The 21,167-nt window shown below is 42.3% G+C and overlaps 1 protein-coding gene across 1 annotated transcript in view; it reads left to right on the top strand.

Moving 5' to 3' along the window:
• Positions 1 to 5,562: 5,562 nt before the first annotated feature.
• The window catches only part of T265_07841 (hypothetical protein), a gene marked incomplete at both ends in the record, with an annotated part of 33,413 nt that continues 17,808 nt past the window's right edge, over positions 5,563 to 21,167 (top strand). The window contains 2 exons of the mRNA XM_009173474.1: positions 5,563 to 5,623; positions 18,899 to 19,568. Of these exons, the coding sequence (XP_009171738.1) occupies positions 19,203 to 19,568 (366 nt within the window). The remainder of the gene's footprint in view (positions 5,624 to 18,898; positions 19,569 to 21,167) is intronic.

Raw genomic sequence — 21,167 nt, 5'->3', positions numbered from 1 at the left:
TTAACGAATCTAGGAGTTTGGTATCCGGTGTTGGTGGTAACAAAATAACTCCTGAAATCCTACTAGGTGTAGCAGTCACATAGCTAGGTGAAAACATTGGTGTTTGTTTCTAAGAGAATCCAGAGACAGATCTAGAAAACGGTATGGGTGCCTTGTGTTTCAATGAAGCATTCGAAGTACTCGGAGTAGTGATTTCCCGTGGAATTGCTGTATTTTTTCACTGGTGTGGATGGTGGGAGAGTTTTATGGAACTTCTCAGGACTTAATGATGGACCGAACGAAACACCCTTTGCCCACTTCGCAGCTAATCTGTTTATGTTTTCAGTCAACGTACTAGCACGACTATCCATCAGTCGTTTTATCTTGGCATGCAGTCCTCGCGCGGTATTTGGATACACAGACTTCTCCGTAAGGCACTTGATTGAAACTTTATTGGCTTGCAGTTTGTCTTTTAGTGAGCTGGATGGACTTCCAAGGCGCGTTCTGTGATATCCAGAGATTTTTGTACCGGGTGTACGCACAGGTGAAGAAACAGCTAGTTCAGTCGTTGCAATTGATGACCGTCCAGGAGTTATCACTGTGATGATACCTGATCTATCACTTCCATGACTCTTCGCAGCGAGCGATAAACCTGATATATTCTTTTGTGAGAAGTGCCCCATGCCTTCCAATCCACACAGGTTCAAAAGCATTGGAAAACGAGTGAATACACGACTATAGAGGATTCTCGGACGGGTGCTTGCTTTTGCTTTAGGTGAGCAGCTCAGCACCGAGATTGATGTTTGCTGAAGTCTTGTCAGTTTAAATGACAATAGATTGTACTGGAATTTCTCGCAAATGTTTTACTTTTCGCTATTACTAAATTTCGACCCAAATATCTCTGTAGGACCTGTTTTGGATACGTTTTCTCCACCGAACTTCTCCAGAAAGTCATGGTTTAGCATCCTGTGTGTCGTTTGTTCAGATGCCACAAGCACTGTAGGTCACAAAACATCTGATAAAAATTGATTCATGCTTTCTGTATGCTATAGTATCAGAAATTCAAACTGAACAACACTTCGCGCACCAACAATGATTCAAATTGTATGTAACTACATTTCACGGTCGATTACGCCCTGGCAACACAAGACGATGTGTGGTTTTTTTAACCACAGACAGTGTGAATAATTCACTCGATCATACAATGTAGGCACTTAGACTTTGATATTATTGAAAAGTGAAGTTCGGGAAGGCGAAGAGCCTCAACAGCAAACTAAGTTAAAATGATCGCTTGCAGTATGCAAAATACACAATTTATTATGTCACGGTAACGCCAGATTTCTCATTGTGCGATAAAACAAATTTACAGAAACCGTTTAGTGCGGAGGCTTGCTAAACTATGCGGTTGCAAATCATAGCAAGTCGGCGCACTATCCTGACTCCTGTACACCCGACAATCTGACTGACACGTGCACTTTTTCTTGAGAATTTTTTCACATGAATAGCCATTTCATGCTTCAGACAAACGTGTGCCACAGCCCCGGTATAAACCACTTGTGAATTGCTCATTCACTATATAAGCAAGGTAGGTAGTGTGTGAAACCAGACATTGTACGAGCCAACACTGAATCAATGAACGTCAGTAAATATCGGCCAAATGTACATCAGTCAACACCAACCAGGGCATTTTTGTTGACATGTTTACGATCTGCGACCGTCAAATGTGATCTTCAAAGACGGATATGCTCAAAAGCTCTGACTACACATGTCCCAGTTTATGAACGCAACTCATACTGATCAACACACTTGCCTTATTAGAATTGTCGTGTGTCAGCTACCGTCAGCCGGGGCGATTAGCAGCAAAAACAACGAGCTACCGACGTTACTTGTCAATTACTCTAGGCTACACACCCAACTTGGGAGCTTACAGAAGCAAACCATCCCATTCGAAATGGGTAAACAGGTGGTAGCTGTCCACTAGAATGATAGACTTAGTCTCCAAACAGACACCATGGGGATCACGCGGTCCCTATCTTGGAAAGCACTGACAGTACGCAGACATCTGGTTACCTCTCATGCTTTCTGCTAGATTAACGGTTGATCACTTCTTTTCTCACCCCGCCGTTATGAAATGGGCATGCAAATCAGCATTGTCTTCAGCAAACTGTTGTTCGCCATATATAATACATGGCCCACTTACCGAAGTTTCTATTGCTAGACACATGCTTCAACTGAAGCCCCAGTTGAACGATGGAACACCCGCTTTATGACTGTTTCTCAGAGAACTTGCCGGCACCCGACTACACCCTGGGATCACGCGGTCCCTATCTTGGAAGGCACTGACAGCACGCAGACATCTGGTTACCTCTCATGCCTTCTGCTAGATTAACGGTTGATTACTTCTCTTCTCACGCCGCCGTTATGAAATCGACATGCAAATCAGCATTATCTTCAGCAAACTGTTGTTCGGCATATATGATACATGGCCCACTTACCGAGGTTTCTGTTCCTAGACACATGCTTCAACTGAAGTCCCAGTTGAACCATGGAACACCCGCTTTATAATTGTTTTTCAGAGAACTTGCCGGCACCCGACTACACCCTCTATGGTCCTGGGGAAACAATTGTCGCAGACCTGAAGACGTCTCATTTGAGTTTCTCCTACAGGCCGCGTTCCACAGTCATACAATAAAAATAGCCAGTACTGTAGCCTGATACACACGTCCGTTTAGACTCTCTTTAGATTGCAAGTGGAACCTTAGGTAACTGCATGTACACACTCTCCAGGTGTAAGGCACATGTCACTTTACGCTCCACACTTACAGTATACATTTAGATGGGCGCAAGTCTGAAAACAAAAAGAATATATTATATTCAGAAACTTCCGGGACGTTTTGTGATAGTGAAGTATATTAAAAACAGACAGGCTAGCCCGTCCGAATACGCCTTGCGAATCGGAGAGTACTAAAACTGCAGGCCATTTGCACGCATGACCTTTTTTAGATCATCTGACGGACTACGAACATTTGATGAACGCAGTTAGTTCCAGGCCGTAATCCTGCTTTCTACTCCGAAGTTAATGCTTCACGGACCACCATTAGGTGACGGAGCAGAAGTGACTCCAAGAGTTTGGATAAGGCTTGAATCAGGCTACGTTTAACTTTGCGTTTGATAGTTCATCCAACTGAATTGTGCTTGGGGTCGGTAGAAACACTTCTGCGATTTTAAAGCTTCGACAATGATCTGTCTGACATCCATAACTTGAACACAGACGTCTCAGAGCAGGGCTAGAAGGCCGTCCTAGCACGAAATGACATAAGACGGTGAGGCAGTTGGAGGAGAATTGAGAATCTGCCAGCTTCTTAGTTACTAAGTGACTTGTTTGACCTTCGCGCGACCCTGAAGAACGATGACAGGGATGATTCCGAGTGAGCGCATGGTCCGAATCCACATAAAAGTTTCGAAACGACCGGCAATTACTTATTGATCCGCGCCATTAGTAACTGACGTTGATATGATCAGTATGGGTCCGTGGTTGGCAAGCTGTCTCGAGGTACCATGTGACCAGATGACTTCGGTTGCTTCGGAAGTCAACGGCGCATAAAAGCAGCTTGCGAGCAACACACTGCTGAAGTGGTCTTCCGTTATTTTTCATGCCTAGCGTGTACAACAATTGTACACTCCCCCAAACGAGACTCATAGGCGGTAGGCCCCTTCAATTTTGCTTCCAAATCTTCGACAAGCACCACGTATCTCAGAGTTTAGCCCGCCATAACATGATACTTTAGGCGTCATAAAAGTTGTTCGGACTTAGAGCTACAGTCGGTTGGGAAGTAACCAGATACAACTAAAAGTGAGCGATCAGGTTGCTCCTTCTGAGACTATATCCAAGAAGTTGCCGGACGAACCGTACAGGGGTGACTATCGATGGGTATCCAGTCAAGTAAGGTCGCTTCCGCCCTGAACCTTAGGATGATGCTGACTCCCACATATCTGCTATCTCGACCTCTGGATCACCAGAGGTGCACAGCCGGAAACGAGTGAACAGTGATCGGAAAGTTAGCTCAAGCACTATTTTGGCGAGTTGTGTTCACCTTTCTGAAAATCAGCTTACCTCAGGGACGACTGAGTTCCATGTGAGAGAAAGAGCGACTTTCTTTCCTGCTTGATTCAAAATGAGAACACTGAAAGCAACCAGATAAACCTGGCGTCTAGGCTTGAAGATTTGTTTTGAAACGCCTGAAGCTGTCAGCGCCGGATGACGTGCACACGATGCAGCCAGAAACAGTATACGTCCAACATGGGTAGTCAGTGCTGAATGATGGACATACATGGAGGGAATTAGTAACTGGGTGGAGCAGGGAAAAGGAAAAAGTACTGGAAAGAGAACATGTTTCCTCTTACCCGCCATGTCGTATGCAGCAAGTAAAGCTACCTATCTGGTGACCACACAACAGCCGATGTGATTTGATAGTGCTTAGTTAGTTGTAGCTTTCAGGATTTTGGATACTGTCATGGCATCAAGACCTAGACGGAACAGTGATTAAGGTCCCCTTTCAAAGCCTCCTGCTGTCTGTTCTCAAGGCAGCGGTATTTGGAGGGAATCGAAAATGTATTGCAGTTCTTCTAAGAACAAGTTCACTACACATATTCCAACTCCCAACCTGGAGGACCAGGAGAGTGTTAGTCAGACTTCTAACAGATAAATAACCTCATATGAGTTAGTGGGAGTACTACACTCACACTCCCCATCATAGATGAGTGGGTCACGAAGGCTTGAAAACCGTCACACCATCGTCAGTTCTAGTCTATACGATCTATAAAGAAGACATTCGGTTGGAACTCAATTGAACCACCCGGTAAGCGTGCAAATATGCACATTCATTGTGTACAGTAGTCCTTGTTAAAGTCAACTTTGTACTTGGGCACCACAGTGATACCCAAGATGGTATTTGTTAAAGTCAGAGTAATTTCCCCAGAAGGTGTGAGCTCCAAGACGAATGAAACGTTATACTGTGTTATTCCGCAAATGTTCAACCAAGACGTCTCTCCAGGCGACACTTAGGTGGAAAGTTTATTGAGGATCTATTTTGCATCATGTATCCTATTTCGTGGAACCACTCGCACTGCAAATGCTCCCAAAGTACAGCAACTTCCTATCAAGCTTTTCACTTGATACAACAGACTTCTGGGGACTCAGTGGAAATGAACCACTGCTTACATTCGCGCGGACTCTGCAGTCAACGTTCAAGTGTTGCGCGAAAACCAAACAGCAAGCCACCTACCGTGATCTCTAGCCGGATCTTATTGGTTGATATCAATCAGGCCACAGAACAACCCTGAACGGGTAGTCTAATGTGCCTGATTAAAAATACACCAAGAAGTCAAACGATACGGCAAAACTCGCAAGACATATCAACGTGTCTATATTTCATCAAAATTTGTGTCCGTTGGTATCTGTGGTTGTCACGTGACAATCACACCATGGTGACCTTGTTCAACAAGGTTACTGGTCAGACTCCGTGTTATTTCATTGGCTCACGGAAATTTATATGCAGTCGATCGTTCTGTGCACTCTACCTATCGCACGAATTCGTGTTTTATGTGTGTACAGTTGGCATAGAATAACGAATCGTCCGATCAAGTAAGTTTTTTACTATATCAATTAGCACGACTTCATTTGCATCATAACCAGCTTGTCATAGTCTGAGCTAAACGTCCACTTGGTGTTGCATAGCATAACAGGCAATGATCAAAGGCTACCTTCCGGCAAACACTGTCTTGAGATTTCAGCTGTATTACGTGTGGATCGGCCTGTTGGTCAATAGTGCGATTTCAAGATCATATTCATGAGTCGCACCAAATAGCTGGGGTTAGGTGAAGTAGGTAGATAGACAAATAAAAGTCCGTAATTGTGCAGGCAAGCTGAAAGGCAGAAAACGCTCGAATCAAATGCATCTTTTCACGAGGAGCCGTATCTCCGCTTATGGCCAGTGAACGTGTATTGCTGTATGCTCGACTGTGCCCATGCTACGACAAGGATGAAAATATTCACTTTTACGGTTTTTCCAAATTCCTTGTCTGTTTCCCTGTGTTCTGATATTTCTTCACATCAAGCATAGGCAGTAGCAACTTTCGCGGAAGCCTTGAACCCTGGATTCCAAATTACGGTGGCGTCGTTCCGTCCAACATTGCGGTTCCGATGGCCAGTTGCAGGATAAATTACGAAAATTCGGTGTTTTATGAATATCTTCTTCCGTTTGCAAAACTGAAGTTGCTAGGTGGGTGCTTTGCTCGCAAGATAGATAACCCGTTATGCTTCCGGTTTTTTATTAGGCTGCCCAGGTGGATATGAGATTTAATGGGCCCATATTTATCATCATGGAGTTGAACCGTTAGTAAAGAAATCTTAAGTTATTTAAAACTTTATGGTCGGTACTAAACTACGATATAAAAGAAAGGACTTCCCATGGGGCATGAACTGCATTTACAAGGTGGTACGCTGTCACGAAATCCCAATCTGTTGTTTATCATCAACCTTCCATCCCCCATAGGAAACAGGTACAAGTACCAAAAATTATGATTCACCGTCAGCTAATCAAGCTAAATTATAATGTAACAAACGCGTTTTTAAGGTAGCGTTAAATTGCCATCAAATATGGAACTTCTTTGAGATTGCCGGAATCAAATTTTTGTAGTCCAGTAGGTGATAGGGTTAGCTGTCCTCCAAAGTGTAGTGGGAGTTCAGTGGGGTTGCACAGTGTCGCCAAACAGACAAACGGGAGGGTTTCGTGGAAAGCATACAAAACTATAAAGTTCAGTTTGTTTTAATTTCAAATAAAACCATACAATTTGGTTTTCACGAGGGACTCGACTGAACCTCTCGTTCACGCTATTCTTCAACTGAATGTGCTGCATACAGGCCGCCTCGTGTTTCAGTTGGCACGATATTCGAAATATCGCAGTATATTTTCGTAAAGGGAACTACTCACAAGTTTGCGGAAAACTCTTTGACATCCCAATATCGGTTTTGCTCTTCGTAAGGCTTATCAGTTAGGCACAGTTCCGTAAATATCATGATCTACTTGAACCCAAATTGAATTGATTTCGACAAATAGGCTCATTTGCAAATCAATTTGTTTTTCACGAGAGACCGAGCCGAATATGAAAATATACCAAACAACGGATTTTATCCTTGAATGTGCGGTTGGATTTGACGCTTCTCACTACCGAATGCCATCAGTTTCTTTCAATGAAAATGATGACACTGGAAAACTTCCACTGGTCAAGTAGCTAGTCCATCTTGGGGTTTCTTTTTTCAGACAATTTGACATCTATCTTAGCTACGGTTACACGATATGAATGCGCAGACGTTCGAAAAATAGTACTTGCAATTCATTGGTTTACCGTGGGAGCGCGTGCCTGTCGGGGTAAAAGAACACTCTACATGTTCACAGAAGAAGTCCTTAAAAACTTGAGTGAAGCAATCTATGTTGGTTGATAATCCACAGAAACTATTCAGTAAATGTCGCTTGCTTGCTGTTCAAAACAGTAGAGAAATGACTCCATCAGTAGTATAAAGTACATCCTAGGTGATTTACAATTACGTGGCGAACGATAAACTACTTGCCAAATAAAAGTTTCCCCAATCTGTCTCTGTAATTTAGATGCATAAGTTCCTGTCGGAAAATATGCATTTTGTGAAGCAATTAGCGCTTGAAATGTGACGCTCCAAACTCTCTTTACCCACAATGGACGTCTTTTGTGGTAACAGATTGACCCAGAATTTAGACTATGGTGTAATCCATTTAACTTTGTGGCTCATCGATCTACAAATTCCCCCACGTTTCGTTAGCATCTATACATTTTGGCCAGTTTCGCCCAATTTCCTGTAAATTTGTGATGCATTAGCCAAGATACATACATGATCACAAAAGACAACCTTTGTACGCTGCCTCTGACCAATCACTAAATAACACCTAGAATGCACAGCGTTTCGCATCCTTTTGCTAACCTGAGTCGTTTACCCGTTGTTGAGGGTTCTGCACAGTCGGGTTTTATAAAGGATTGAATTATGCGCGATACGAAGACTCCTTTAAACTCAAAGTGAAAACTTTAGGACAACAAAACTCACTGTGTGAAAATCAACGCAAAAAAAACATGAAAAAGGCAGAAAAATAACGGCTCTGAAGGTGTTTGCAGGATTGTTGGTTGCCCCGCAGTAGCTGCAATCCATTACTTCGCGCACAAACTGGAGAACGGAGTGATCTTCCACCAACTCAAGGGAGAGCAATCGAAAGCCTCTCATGCGCTTATATTTGATCTTATTGAACTGAATACGCTTATACTTTGATCCTATTGAATGAGTATGGATCTGAGCCGTGTGCTTTAGTACGATGATACGGCCATTCCATAGTGTTTTAAAAACACTCCTGACATTAAGTTTCAACTGCCAGTCTACCAAAGTGTATGCTTTTGATTACTTGCGCTGCCACTGTACTTTCCTAGATGGTGGATACAAGTATACCCAGGAGGAAGCATTAGGTATCCTTATTTTAGGATCCTCAGGGCACCCAGGGGACGGGCGTACCGAAAAGGGATACGAATCTGTCTGTTTAACGTCTGTAAGTCTACATCATTGGCCCAATAAACTTCAGGAGACAGGAACCATGCGCCAGCATGAGGTTAATAGAATGGATAACTACTCCATATGGAGTGGACTGCTGCTAAGTGTACCAAGTGTCTTTTGTGATAAATATGACCATCCCAACCAGTGACACTTTACCTGAAGACATAGGTATTTGAACCGTTCTCATACTTACGAGACACACTGTTATTTTACTAAGTATCGCCTAAAGGAGGCGTTTGAACTCGGAGCTGGTGACCCTGGTACCAATCTTAAGGGCAGATAGGAGTCAACGAAATCTGGGGGGAATTGCTTACTAAATGCCTGAGCTGCTGGTTAGCATACTCAGGTAGTTTAATATTTCTCGTCAGTCGAAATAACAAAGTGAGCAAATTCGCGACGCGCAAGTGGCAAAATCTCCAAGCAGAACGGATATTCCCGTCTTGCTAGTGAAGCGAATTGTAATAGCTGTGCTAGTACGCTCTCTTCGCGTGATCAGTCATGTTCACTAACTGGGTTGCTAAATAAACTCATTCATAGAATTGATTACAACAACTACCTATGTCAACTGAATAAACAGTAATGTTTGCGAACAGCAAACGTCATGTGAAAATCAGCCATCTTGACTGTTCCCTTAATTGCAGTGCTGGCAAAAACCAAATGCTGGAAAGAATTACGTTTAGGAGACTGGTGACAAGTTGAGTTTGCCGGATCGATACTCATGCGATAATGAACTCGTTGCAAGATCGGTTGGAGGTCATTGCTTGATGAGTGATTTGCTTGATAGCAACTCTTGGAAATGTATCTCAGGCACACTTTACACACTTGTGGATTAACGTGTACGGAGTCCTTTTGCGGCATCCAGGTAGCTGTTTACTTGCATCCATTCCTAAGGCCAAAAAGGGCGAATCAGTTTAGTTAACTGATTCATTCATTGCATTCACTGCATTCATTCATTGCGTTACTCGCCTACCGGTTATCTACAACTTAGCTAGCACATTCCAGGCATAAACGCGACTACCTGCTAGTCAAATGATTTATTATTGTGGGGATATTGAACAAATATGAGAGGCTGAACGCTACTTCTGAGCATTTCTTGTCCTGGGATGTGTTGTGACCATTCACAGTAATTACGAGAGGGATTTGTTAGTCCACAGAAACCGTTTTCTTCTAGTGGCTTATTACATACTAGGCAGAAGACATCTGGCAGCCCCTCTGTAGAAATGTAGGTTTTTCATTTCTTCACAGAATTTGGTTGTGCAGAGTTGAAGCGAAGCCTGATGTCTTGCGTAACACTGTATCACAGTGCTTCATCACTGGAACCCAGAACGGAAGACATGTTCCTTTATGCAAGTATAGTGGTGCATATTTGGGATCAATCTGATAAAGTATGAGTGAATGTCATTCGACCAATCACTCTTCAGTGATTTACCGAATGAGGTGCAAAGGTGCATTCTGGTTCACCTGTCCACCATTTAGCAATTTTCCTTTGTTATCTACGCTTACCGCACATTAGCCATACGATGCTTTAATTATGCTTTCTAACCAGTTCATCCGTTCGTCCATTTCTTTGATGAATGATTTTACCTCCTTGCTACTGATACAAGTAAAGATTTGACAGGCTTTCATGGTGTCTGTCTTTTATCCCCAAAAATATTAGGGTCAGTTAGGACAAATAAACAGGATTTTATCAAAGTTTGATCCTCCACACGCAGGCACCCAGGTAAGACTGCCGATTTAGGTCTTGTGCTCCTGGTTACGACTTGCAAGAGGAATATTCGAGCTAGATCAGAGAACCAAATTCCGATAGAAGCCGTTGAGATTTGAAATTCCGATAGTCCTTATTCTTTGTTAGTTCCCCATAGCTGATACGAAACAAAATGCTGCAGTGTATGAGACTAGCCAAAACAAGCTCTATGAAGAGTGGTGGACAGCGTCGGTAGCATATTTGATGCCAGTTTGAGTGCAACGCAGTTTTCCTTCCAATTTATTGCTTACGGAATACGCCAAATCGCAGCTAAGATACGAAAGCCCTCGAATACTGATCCAGGTTTGTGGAACTGCTAGTTTATGCTGCTGACTGGGTAATCCATAGTTGCGGGAAGCTCGAGCTGACTTAACCGAAAAACGACAGAGGGTTAAAGTTCACTGGTCGAATGTGTATCTAGCTATTGCATATTAGTAATAAAAGCACAAAGTTTAAGTATATTTGTGAAGATAACCTGTCGTTGTAGCTCAGCATGGGCTGCTGCAAAAGAAGAGCGATGAACTCAACTACACCAGAATTACACGTATTCTCAGGATTCGTTGACAGTTATTTGCAATTGGCTGAGCTGTCAGCGAATCAGGGACTGTAAGTGAAGGAGACGTCCTGAGTTGATCGGTACGATCATCATACAGTTGGTGAACCATTCAAATCCCATGGAACTGTGACGATTTTTCTTAGGAAGAATAAATTATTACTGATCTCACTTATTGACATTTCCCTCGCTGCCTTTAACATTTCTTCACACTTTATAACCATGATCTTTTTAAGCGACAAAAGCCACCGACTTAATAGGTGATGTTGCTGTTTTTCCTCCCTCCTTCCTAACCAGTTCACTTGGCTGGTGCCCAAAAACTTTGCCTTCCAATAAACCTACAGACTGTTCACCAGCATCTTCTGGGACGATAAGTTTGTGACTTTTAGACATTTTATAAACTGACTGCTTCTCCAGTCTTGTCAATCAAGATTTGATTGCACGGGTAGGAAAGAAGAGTTTTTACGGAATAGGATATCTACACTTTAACATGAATTAGCTACAAGGCCAAACACTGAATTTGGTGGAAAGTATTGGAGAAATGCTTCATTTCGCTGATAAATGAAGGTTTGTAATCTCATACTGGCTTTGAATAATTGTTGCTTCCACCATTTCACCGGAACTCTTTGCATTACTAATGTTCTGGTTTTCGGGACTTTTACCAAGCATTTTAGGATAACCCTATTCAATAGTTGCTGAAATTTACAACTATTCTCAGGAACGAAGCTGCGAAGGTTTTTTATTTGTTGTAGAAATGAGGGGTCAAAGCTTAGCAGCAATTTATTGCAGTTTATGCTGCTAATGTCTCTTCACTTACGAAGAGATTTTTGAAGCGATCGCACATGCATAAGGATCACAGCGTAGGATGGTTGACTGGTTAATATCGATGTTGAGACACTATTTCACAATACACTACTTCTGCTTCATAAATAACACCATTCGAGGACGTTTCAAAGTTCCTCCCCTCAATGTACCACCAAACACCAGATGACACACTGTTTTCTACAAACCATGGTGCGAGTTTACCTAAATTATTGGAGCATCATCATTTCATCAAAAAATACTGTGTATTACAACTTTGATCGCTTTTATCTGCAAGTTAGACAAGCTGCTGTCATATCTGCCCCCAAGTTCCTGAGCGATGCGTTTCCCTTCAAAGACCGGTCCACTTTTTGGTATCAAAGCTTTCTGGCAGCATTCCCTAAGATCTCAGCTTTCTGCCAAAACAGATTATAAGGATTCTGACGAATAATATGTTCTAATTGGTTAAACTGTGGGACATTCTCATGGAGGGCACTTAGTAAATTCAATTTACTACCGTGGCACACTGAAGCCCATTTCAACTGCAAAGTGAGAAGCAGGTAAAATTCACTGACTTGGTTTTGATGAATGTAACTCAGTCGATTTTGTTTATCTAGTAAGTAAAGTGCAACGACAGCTGCTGCTGCTGATTTTGGCAACCTTTGGTGCAGCTTTTGTGTTGCTTGTTTTGGGACCCTATTTTGAAGGCAATATCTTTCTGCTTGCTTAACTGGAATCGCCGCATTATCGGATGATGATCTTAATTAATTTGCCAACAGCTTCGGAGGAAGTAGTCAGATAGTTTGGTTGACGATCAGCGGCAAGATCCTTACTGATCGCTACCTACTGTTGGGTTTAACTTTGATTATTCAAGATCAAACAGATAGATATCCGAGTTGATGGCTTTCAAGCGGTTCTTTCGATACTAATGTCAAACTCAGCGTCAATAATCTTATTTAAATCTTTCGTTCTCTGTATTCAAAAATATCCAGACCACAATATGTGTTCTGACTGCGTGTGCATCCCGAGACTGTGTGATAAGGTATACTCCCTGAAGCTGCTTAAATGAAGAACTACTTACTTCGCGTTTCGAGGTAATCGGCCTAACATCGCATCTTGGTAGACTGTTCACGCAGACCGGCTTGGTTGGCTTGGTCAGCTGTTGTTTACTGATCGCTGAAGAACCTTCATCCAACTGCAGTTCTAGCCATTTCAGTTTCAAAAAAACACCCCTACAAATAATGGTCATGAATTGAACTTCATCCGACCTATTTGTTGTGAATAAGCGAACTGCCAGAAACAAATTTGCTTGTTTCTCAGAACACTCACCCTCAGTCATAGAAAGTAATTCTACCGAGTGAAATACTTCAGTACTTCAGTGTCGTTGTGCAGCTGCAAACGGCGGATAGGAGGCTTCAGCTTTAAGGGGAAACATCGTTCCCAGTACAGGGTTCGCTACATAACAGGTGAGCAGAAGACACTGCACCAGGAATGCTTGAGTTCATTGACAAAGTGTTATTCGACTGGGCTATTGTCATCAAGTTTCGTGTGGGAAACTTTCAAGTAACAGTTAGTCTGTGGTGTGGCCGGCGTGAGATGTGAAACGAACCCGATACTGGGTACACCTAGCTGTTAGAATTGAACAAGAACACAAGGGGGTCTCGGATTCCTAGGCCTAGTTGGTGAAACGAGCTGTAGGATTAAGCAATGAACAGTTGGGGTTGTTTTTTTAATAAAAATATCTCCCTTGGGGACAAAACTAATTATGACTCTATTCGTTTTCTGCCTTAAATTGCATGTTTTTGCTCAACTAATGAATGGAATGCCATTCGTTTGATTAATTTTTCGATCGTAGTCTGATTTTCTTAAGCAATGAGTGCTCAGACTGACAGAAGTTGTAGAGGGAGGGCGGACACGTTTCCACGAGGATAACAGAGCTGGGACACTATTTTCGACAGACGGGGGGGGGGGGGGGGTCCTGCTCGTTATGAATAAACAAGGTCAACTGCGGACAAGGTACGTTGCAGCACATCCCGCAATGAATTCAGTTCTTAAAATCGTTGCCAACATTGTCATTCATAAAATGATTACCCGCATAGGTGCGCTTTAAAATATGTGGCCACCGCCTGGAAAAACAATCCTGCTCTCATCAGTTTCTTTCAGAAGAAATCTGGCTACAAACAACTTGACCTTGTGTCCACACCGCACAGGGCACACTTCCAGCCACTTCATTCAAAGTGTGGTTCACGAATATTCAGCTGATACCCACATATCACAGAGACAACTCTTCGGTTCACGCGCAAGTGGGACACACACACACTTGCTGTTGTACATGGGACAATCGACATTCAAGAGACTAGAAAACACAATAGTTTTTTGGCTTCCAACCAGATCGATGTCTGTTACAACCTAAGATATCACTCAACTATCAGATCGTGTGATTAACTGCAAAACGGCATTTTGAATACTCCATCAAGCGCCTGTCTCTTTTTCGAGATCCGTTAACCATTAGTATCTGGCACCAGGCGAGATGATTTTGATTTGCTCATGCAACTCAAAAATGTTCATACTCGTATCCCGACTTTCAAAACATGATTATGTAGTCGCTAGCCACATAGGTGAGTCGGTCGTGACGCAGGACATTGCGTCTCTTCTCAGACTCTGCTTTAACTTTGGTTCGTTCTACCGCATGACTCTCCGTTTTGCTTACTGAACTTCATTGGTGCATTGTCATGCGTTGACTTGTGTCCTGCATGTGCTAATCTGTGGTTAGTTTTATGCCACTCAGAGAGCATTCAAATGGACAAGTTCCTTGTTCTGTTCGGACTGCGCTGTGGAAACAGTGTTTGGGTACTAGCTGTTCGATAACTGACATTCTAGCCAATGCAAGAGTGTCTTCTATGCAGTGTATGTAGAAGGGTAACCATCTGTTACGTTACTCAGTCAGTCCACAATACTTGGTGTGGACATGTCAGCATCAATCAAGCCAAAAGGAGTATCTTTTGCCACACCACCCAAAACTGTATGTTTTTCCAGTGGCTAAAGCTACATAACTTTAAGGTACACCTTCGAGAAAATGCACTGATCTGGGTATGTGAAAGGTGAGCATTGCTATGCAGTACGTGACTGCCTGATTTCTATGAACGAAACCACTACACGTCGATAAAGGTATATACACGCCAAAGGGAGTATTATGTGCTCCATTTGTTTGATGAGTTCCTTACTTATATATCTCAAAAGCCTGAGCTGGGTACCTGTTATCTGAGAAGTTAGGCACAAAGGCTGACAAACCAACAGCAAGTTGCGACAAAACATGTACAGATGTAATCGATCACTCGAATGAGCCCTCCGTACAAAAGACAAATAAGTCGGTCTCGAGCTTGGTGGAGAAATGCGGTGTAAATTAGAGCAATACATCAATCCTTCCTAGGATAAGCTTGCGTTAGCCATCCTACTCCTAACTTGACTATTTAGTTTATGACCCGAATGATAGTTGACCAGCCTAGAAGTAAGAAGCTACATCATACCTCTTGGCGCAGAAAGAAGTACGTTACGGTTTGGTGCAGCAACGTAAAATCTTTCTTCTGAAGTCTTTTAGAAGCTGAACTGTCAACACGTATAATAGATAGGTCATTTATTGAATCAACAATCAGTCCTACATCTGTAATTGAGAGTTAAACGTGTTCAGCATATTCATAGAGAAATGGCAATGTTTTAATCACAGGTTGCGATGAAAATTCGGCTGTTACAGCATTTGGCCCAACACAATTTCATTAAATTGTCTTCTCCACTGAACTCATTCTGGACTGGTCCAGAATGCGCGTTGAACTCCTCTGCCGGTTATTGGCAGTAGGTTTTTCCTGGTCCCAGAGAGGATGAATAACAATCCCTTTCATTACCGGATGGCCTGCACTTTTTAATGCCACTTATCGTCCTTAGTATATATATATCCCAGATTTCGACTCATCAGTGTGATGTTGACCGTCCTTAAATGTCTCAAAAAATTGTAAAAAAAATCAGAAATACACCCAACAATGGCGAAAGGAACGACTTGATTTAGTTATGCCCCGTAGAAACAATCTACTTTAATGTGTCGAGCAGCAGTTCAGTAGTATGAGATAATTGTTGCCAGAGGTGGTTCATGATTGTCCTTCAAGGACTCTTCTTTGAACTGGGTCCCGAAAACTTTCAAGCACTCAGAACATGTCCTCAGCGAGCACCACAAGGATTTGGGGTGCCACATTGACATGTTTTAATGCACTCACTTTATCTTATCGTTTTTTAACGTGTCACTTACCAATTGGTATTCTGTGAAGATAAATCTGAGTTCCAACAAATACACTCATTTGCAAACTAACTTGGTTTGCACAGGAGACTCAAGTAGATCTATCGTCTATGATGTTCTTCCACTGACTGTTCTGCAAAAAGGCCGCCCCATGTTCCAGTTGGAATATTCAGTTGGAGAACATCATAAACAAGAGATCCACGTGCAAACCAAATCGATTTTCAAATGAGTACATTTAGTGAAATCAGTCCAATCTGGGTTCAAGTAGAACATAAGGTTGCCGGGAATTAGAGGGAGTGCCCCTACCTGATGAGCACCAAAAAGGGCTGTCGAAGAGTTTTCAGCAACCTCGTGAGTAGTTTCTTTTTTGGAAACAGGTCTGAGTTGTTTGGGCAGGCAGTACTTCGTGTCTGCTGATTCAGGCGGTAACTTATAAGCCTAGGCTTTTGTATCTGAACACTCTAATTAGCGTTCATTGTACGATTTTAACTCAATAACGCACCACTGAGTCCAGCGCCACAACACATATAATGATGAACTGTACCATTTTCCATTTTCGAATTCCGTCGCTTGTACCAATGATGAGGCTTTGTGGTAAACAGCGCACTGTTTCGGCACGGATTGACGGACATGACCAGTCGTAACCAGCTGGATTAGCCTACCTCGAATTGGGAAGGCGAGAAATGGCCAAAAATTGTTTACTTTTCTAGTCCCGATTTGAAGGGTTGATATCCAACAGCAGACCTGCATGATCTAGATAAACTACACCTGTCTGGAATTGATTTTAATCTTTTTCTGTCCTTACATACTTATCATTGCGCATTGATATTGATCAATGTTCTGCAATAACGGAAAACTCACTACGATAGAATTCTATTGATTTGGCGAGAAAGTACTAATTTTTCTATGCACTGTAGCGTAATTTTGATGAAATCTTGTTTGGTCATTACGCAAAATAGCTTGCAACTAGTTGGTAAGGTACCCATCTTCAATGGTACATTGATCAGAGGTTTATCGAGCTAAAGCGTTCTGATCTGCTAACCTCACCTAGCCAAGGCAAACTACAAGAGCATGATTTACCCGATACCGTCTGGATGAGAAATAGTTGATGATCAAGTGTTATCCACTTAATGTAGCGTGAAGGCCGAGATATATATTTGGTACTTACCTCAGAGTTGCCCGACTGGATTACTTGATTGCATGAAGCAATACGGATTCCGTTTGCGTATGCATCTGCTGTCTTATCAGTCGTTGAAGCCTCCCGACTTTCACAAGCTGCACCTGAGTTTTGTTAGGATGCCTTGTTACGAAGAATCTTGTCAACTAGAATTCACACGATCCTCATGACATTGAGGACTGTCTTAGAGTGATTCACCAGGATGACCATACTATTTTGATATTGTCGCCTTACGAAATCTTTAGATCTTTAGAATATGAACTATACTCATGCATTTGGATGCGTAAACTGCATTTGAAGGTTGAAATCGACTCACTTATTTAAATTCTTATGTACGAAAATTTATAAAAAACGACTTGACAGGTACCTTTTTTAATGATGACGGTCTAGTTTCAAAATTGATCTTCCTGATCTCGTCTAAACTTCATAACTCAAATTGTTCTCTCCAGCTCTTGGTAAGTCATTTGTTTGGGTTCAGAGCCTTCCAGCAAACACCAAATAACCGTGCCCTGATGAGAAACTCTGACGGGTACTTCCCTAAAGCGTCTTCATCTTTATGACAGCTGACCTTTTTGGCAAAGTTTCCAGTTGGTTGTGTATAATACTGTAGTTCTTCAATAGTGTTACTGTTTTCGAGGAATTTGAGCTGCTTCTTTTGGAAACTGATTTACCTTATTGGAATCCCAGTTAACATTTTGCGTTACTTTGAATACCTGGTGACCAAAGATGTTGCATTCGTTGGAAGATGTTTAGTCCGTTATAAGGCACCATTTTCCGCCTTTCTCAGACATCGCAAAGATGCTCGTTCCTATATTATCAACATCTATACACGTCTTTTCAATGCGTTGCGTTCAGTTTATCTATGATAGCGCCTGGATATGCAAAGAAGTAAATAAACGGGGTCTATCGAAAAAGCCGATTCACTCTAGGTGTGATTTCTTTCTCAAGCAAAGAATAATTACGCGGAGATAAACTTAACGAGACATGCCAACTCTGTTTGAGGAATGAATGGGTTTTGGATGGTTGCCCAATGAGCCATCAGTTCAAACAATGATTCGGACCTCTGACGAGATGTGGTGAAATTTATTAAAAAAAGAGTACCCTTGAGTAAGCATGAGAAACCAGTGAAATTTTCTATGGCACAAGACTGACAGTTTGGCAGTCATTCGCTATGGTCTTTCAGGGCAAGCTAAAGAGAGTGATTTTTTAGAACTTGCATTTGCAGCACTTAAACAGAAAATCTTGTCACCGGGGGTAAAATCAACTTTAAAAATGATTTTAGAACGCTAAGACAACCGCTAAAATGTGACTATTTTATTGCCGTTGATTTGCCTGAAGTCAATGATCCATTCTGACCGATGTGGACACCCATAAAAGTTTGCTTCATAGCATCTGAGGCACCTACGTATTCATGTGATCTACACATTCACTAGTGGCTTAAATGATACCCCAAAATGGCTTTACTATCTTGCATATCGTCCAAAAGCAGCAAACGAATTGTCAACATTCTGCGGCATACATCTACCTATTTTGAAGTGGACTCTGAGTTATCGAACTGCGTAATTCCGAAAGCCGTTGTTTTGCTAGCATCTGGTTGAAGGTGAAATGAGAGATCTTTTCGAAACTTGTGTCATTCTGCTTTTACGGAAAGTGCATTATGTGGCATTCAAATCCTGCTATTTATCGTGTTCGTTGCCTATGATTACCTGCGCCATCCTCATCTGTTGCAGCTTGAACAGCATATGATCACTTTGTGCTGACCTTCAAGATGTCCAAACAACTCCTCGCACCTGTGATTGTACCTGTGTTTTTATCGCTAGTACTTGGCTATCCAATATCCTTCATTTATGAAGATATTTTTTTCGAGACGTGGCATCTTTCGAAGGATCCAGAGATATTACAGAATGCCGTAAGATATCACCAGCCTCGTTTGAATTTAGACAAATTTAGACACAAATCATTGAAAACTATGGTTTTCACGTCGAGGAACACTATGTCAAAACAGCGGATGGATATATATTGTGTCTGATACGGATGAGAAATCCCGATATCGAACTCAATGGTAGGTGGAGTTTTGTCCTTCGTTCACCATACTTGTTCCCCTATGTAGGAAAGGTTGTCTTTCTTCAACATGGGCTGCTGGATTCCGCACACACATGGATAAATAATCTACGAAATCAAAGCCTTGCATTTATTCTCGCTGATGCTGGATTCGATGTCTGGCTAGGGAACAGTAGAGGAAGTACTTATTCACGGAAGCATGAAAAATATGATACGCACCATATTGCATTCTGGCAATTTTCTTGGGATGAAATGGCTCAGTTCGACTTACCGGCTTCATTGTATCATGTTCTGCAGGTGACAGGATCAAACACTATCGGCTATGTGGGCCATTCGCAGGTAAGAACCCATTAAGTTGTTTGGCCTTACTCATTTCACCACTGCCAAGCCTGTTTAAGTCCATATGAAGTGCTGACATCACCATTTCTCCCAAGTTCTCATTTTTCGAGTCCTAAGAAGCCTAAGTATAGGGACTCTTTGGAAATCACTCTAACAATAGCTTGCTGGTTGAGAAGGTTAACAAATTTAAACACATTTTCACTGCTAACAAAACGTAAGAAGTATGTTTGGGTAAAAGACATCCCACGGGATTCGAGAGGCAAAGCAACTTCAGGTCATGTCGGCAGAATTGAATCAATAAAAAGCACTGCGTACTGAAATATTATATCTTGGTTAAACAGTTTGTTTAGGATAGATACTTAGAGAGAAGCACGGTGCATTTATTCCAAGGAGAACCCGTTCGGAGGGCTATGCTCATTAGACATAATGATTCTTCTCACTTCGGAGTTAGGAGCCCGGTGAAATTTTACACACCAAACTGTACTGCGTACTATTTGGCTGAATGTGAGTATCACATTACGAAGCAGTGTTTTGTATCCCTGGTTGTGCTGCGTATCTGTTTTTTCCAAAGCATAGCTTAAAAATGCTAACAACAGCATGATGTTTTTAGTGAATATTAAACGGAATTACCGGACCAGAAAGAAATTACTGCGGTGGTAGGCAATGCCCTTTTTTACTAGATTAATTTGCACCTCATGCCTCACGCTGAAACATTCTGGAAGAAGTTAATAATTCTGACAAAAGAAAGCGCATTTCAGACCCAGTTATAGTCGACTTTTTCCATGGGGTTCCTCTAGATAACGGACGGTGTGGTCATCCCCGTGAGTGTCCTGCCTGGAGATGAATACCTTTCAGGAACACACCTTTCAGGAACATTATTGGGCACTAACATGCCACTTCATAAGAGGCCGAAAACTCATTTGTGTGTTTGATATTTGAAGCAATCCCGCACCAGCTAAGAATGATCATCCAAAGGGCTTGCTCTAGGACGAACGTATTGACACGGACGTATCCCTGCAGGGGAAGACTTTACGCTCGGTTTTGGTGCCAATCCCGCATAAGAATGATCATCCAAAGGGCTTGCTCTAGGACGAACGTATTGACACGGACGTATCCCTGCAGGGGAAGACTTTACGCTACGCTCTGGTGCATTTGAAGGATCGCCTTCCGGTTGATAGGACTAGGAACTGTGTACACAAAATAAAATGTAACGACTGTATGAAGGTTTATATAGGTCAGACAGCCAGGGAATTGCACACCAGAATCGGTGAGCATAAGCGTTCCATTAACAAACCACCGAGAAACGCAGAGGAATACCAAGCGTTAGTCAAAGATTCAGCAATGGCATGGCATGCTCTAGACACTGGGCATACGATAGATTTAGAAAATGTGGACATCCTGAGACGGGGTTCAAGATTCACACAACAGCGACCGGTGGCCGAGGCGGTGGAAATCGCCTAGCATCCGAGTGTGAATAGAATAGAGGGGGTAGAACTTGCGAACGTGTGGAGAGTGGTCTTAAATCAGCCGAGATGACACGAGGCGGTGTGCAGTTATCAGCGAAATCGCCTGGGTCTAAAAGTACAAAAATCCAAGTAG

Source organism: Opisthorchis viverrini (genome assembly GCF_000715545.1).
Source record: "Opisthorchis viverrini unplaced genomic scaffold opera_v5_187, whole genome shotgun sequence".
In the NCBI taxonomy this organism is placed as follows: domain Eukaryota; kingdom Metazoa; phylum Platyhelminthes; class Trematoda; order Opisthorchiida; family Opisthorchiidae; genus Opisthorchis; species Opisthorchis viverrini.
Note: the sequence above shows the minus strand (reverse complement) of the source record. Positions and strands in the feature narration are given on the sequence as shown.